The following is a 2,844-nucleotide window of genomic DNA, read 5'->3' on the forward strand; positions in this document are numbered from 1 at the left end:
TAATTTAATTGTTGATTTGTCCCGCTATTTGATTTAGGTGCCGAGTTATGCTTACGTTAGTCATCGAACTTACAGTGGGGTAATGCCATGCACATGTTGAAGTGCGTGGTATTCCCCCTTGCAGGTTATATTTTTGATACTAACGAGATTTTTTTTTTTAAATTCAGATGGGTCGATATTATTGAAGAAAAACTCAGAAAGCAAGTTGGACGAAAGAGGAACTTTGTAAGGCTCTTGATGCCGTCAAATCTGGATGAAAAATAAGAGAAGTATCAAGAGCTTTCGGGAATTCATGAATCTACTCTGCGAACGAGAATGAACGTTAAAAATACCGAGGGTCCAAAACTTGGAAAAAACCCAACATTTTCGACAGAACAGGAAAATAAGATTAGGGATCATGTTATTACAATGGCCAAGCTGCTCTATGGCACTACATTCACCCAGCTGCGAAAGATTGCATTTGAGTATGCAGAGGCTAACAACATTGCACACAAATTCGATAAGTCATCTGGGTTAGCTGGAAAGGATTGGCTAACTCTATTTTTAAAAAGAAACCTAAGTATTAGCATGGGAGAACCTGAAGCAACTAGCATTAACAGAAGACAGGCATTTAATGAAGAAGAGGTTAATGCATATTTTAAAAACTTAGTACATGTCTTTGAAAAATATAAATTTAAAGAGGGGAGAGTGTTCAACGTCGATGGAAATGGGGATAAATACTGTACAAAAGCTGGAGAGAATGTTGGCTCCTAAAGGTGGGGCCACGTCTTGGGAAAGGGGGAAAAACTTGACTGTTTCAGTACTGCTGGTACCTACATCCCCCCTATGTTTATCTTCCCCAGGAAGAGGATGTCATATCTCTTAAGTAAAGGTGGACTAGTTGGAACAATATATGGTTGTTCCGTCAATGGCTGGTCCAATGAGTCATTATTTTTCAAATGGATCCAAGATTTTCTGAACAATGTAAAATCAACTATTGATTACCCTGTGCTGCTGATTTTAGATAATCACAGCAGCCACATTTCACTTGAAATTTTTGAATTTTGTAAAAAACATTCTATTGTCATGGTAACCATACCTCCACACACTTCTCACAAGCCTCAACCACTAGATGTTCCATTCTTTTCTTCTTTGAAATCAGCCTTCAGTCATGAATGTGACATGTATATGAAGTCACAGGTGTATCAAAAAATTACACCATGTGAGTTAGCAGAACTTTTTAATAAGGCATATATTAAGGTCACTACCATGGACAAAGGGCAGTCAGGGTTTAAGGCAGGTGGGATTTGCTCTTTCAATCCAAACAAATTTCAGCATGACGACTTACAACAATGTGAGATTTTAAGAGATGTTGTCCTTGAAGATGAAGAGGTTCCGATGCAACAAATGGAAATGAAGTGGTTGCATCTTCAAACGAGCCACATATCCACAAAATGAGTCAAGAACAGATTCCTGGATCTCCAGCAGAAGATGTTCCACTTCTAGTAGGCCTAGAAGAGGTCACAACAACATCAACTAAAAGTGCATGTGTCAAGCATGTTAGTGTATTTCACATATCTCCTGTTCCAACTTCTTCCTAAGACGAAACAAGCCAAGGGAAAGCCTAAGGGAAAGTCAGTGATCCTTACAGCAACTCCAGAGAAGAATAAACTGCTAACAGAGTTATCAATAAAGAAACAAAAAGAAGCCATGAAAAAGAAAGCTGAAGGAAGCAAGAAAAGAAATCATAAGGAGAAAGCAGATAAGTGGAGAAATCTGTAACTTAAAAAAGTCGATGATATTGATCCATTGGCGATTTCACAAGATGTCTGTTTAGTTTGTGGAGAGTTTGGGAAAGAAGGAGATCTATAGTATCGATGTATTTCATCTAGCAGATGGAGTCATGAAGAATGTAGTGGCTGGAACACTCCAAAAAGGTTACAAGTGCGATTTTTGCTGTATGAGAAAATGAACTGTTTTCACATCAGTAAAATGTAAGAAACGAAAATTATAAAAGATGTTTGTAGAATTACATTATTTCGATCTTAAATATACTGTTTACTATTTGTAGTAACTAATAAGCAAATAAAAATAGCAAGTATTGTACATTTTTATAATTTGTTTGTTTTGCGTGCTATTACCCAGTACTTTGCGTGTCATTACCCTCAGGGGTGGGGAATACCACGCATTTGCACTTTTTTTATTTTAATGTTCAAAATTAAGGTACTGTTTATAACTATTTACAGACGATTGGAATATGTGAAGAAATGTCCATTGTATGGTATGTACTTATTTTCGTAGGTTTTAATGACGTAACGAATGGTTCACATCGATTTTTCCTTAGGTGCGTGTATTTCCCCCACTCAAATCCATTGGCGATTTCACAAGATGTCTGTTTAGTTTGTGGAGAGTTTGGGAAAGAAGGAGATCTATAGTATCGATGTATTGCTTCTAGCAGATGGAGTCATGAAGAATGTAGTGGCTGGAACACTCCAAAAAGGTTACAAGTGCGATTTTTGCTGTATGAGAAAATGAACTGTTTTCACATCAGTAAAATGTAAGAAACGAAAATTATAAAAGATGTTTGTAGAATTACATTATTTCGATCTTAAATATACTGTTTACTATTTGTAGTAACTAATAAGCAAATAAAAATAGCAAGTATTGTACATTTTTATAATTTGTTTGTCTTGCGTGCTATTACCCAGTACTTTGCGTGTCATTACCCTCAGGGGTGGGGAATACCACGCATTTGCACTTTTTTTCATTTTAATGTTCAAAATTAAGGTACTGTTTATAACTATTTACAGACGATTGGCATATGTGAAGAAATGTCCATTGTATGGTATGTACTTATTTTCGTAG

General features: G+C 36.3%; 1 protein-coding gene across 1 annotated transcript; it reads left to right on the forward strand.

Moving 5' to 3' along the window:
• Positions 1-849: 849 nt before the first annotated feature.
• On the forward strand, positions 850-1,437 carry LOC126214911 (uncharacterized). Its single transcript, XM_049941553.1, has one exon. It carries the CDS (start codon positions 850-852, stop codon positions 1,435-1,437), a length of 588 nt encoding a protein of 195 aa, XP_049797510.1.
• Positions 1,438-2,844: the final 1,407 nt, after the last annotated feature.

Source organism: Schistocerca nitens, chromosome 12, assembly GCF_023898315.1.
Source record: "Schistocerca nitens isolate TAMUIC-IGC-003100 chromosome 12, iqSchNite1.1, whole genome shotgun sequence".
NCBI classification, from domain to species: domain Eukaryota; kingdom Metazoa; phylum Arthropoda; class Insecta; order Orthoptera; family Acrididae; genus Schistocerca; species Schistocerca nitens.

Excerpts from the sequence above, each read along its gene's own strand:
- LOC126214911 (XM_049941553.1), top strand. The coding sequence starts at position 850 with ATGTCATATCTCTTAAGTAAAGGTGGACTAGTTGGAACAATATATGGT.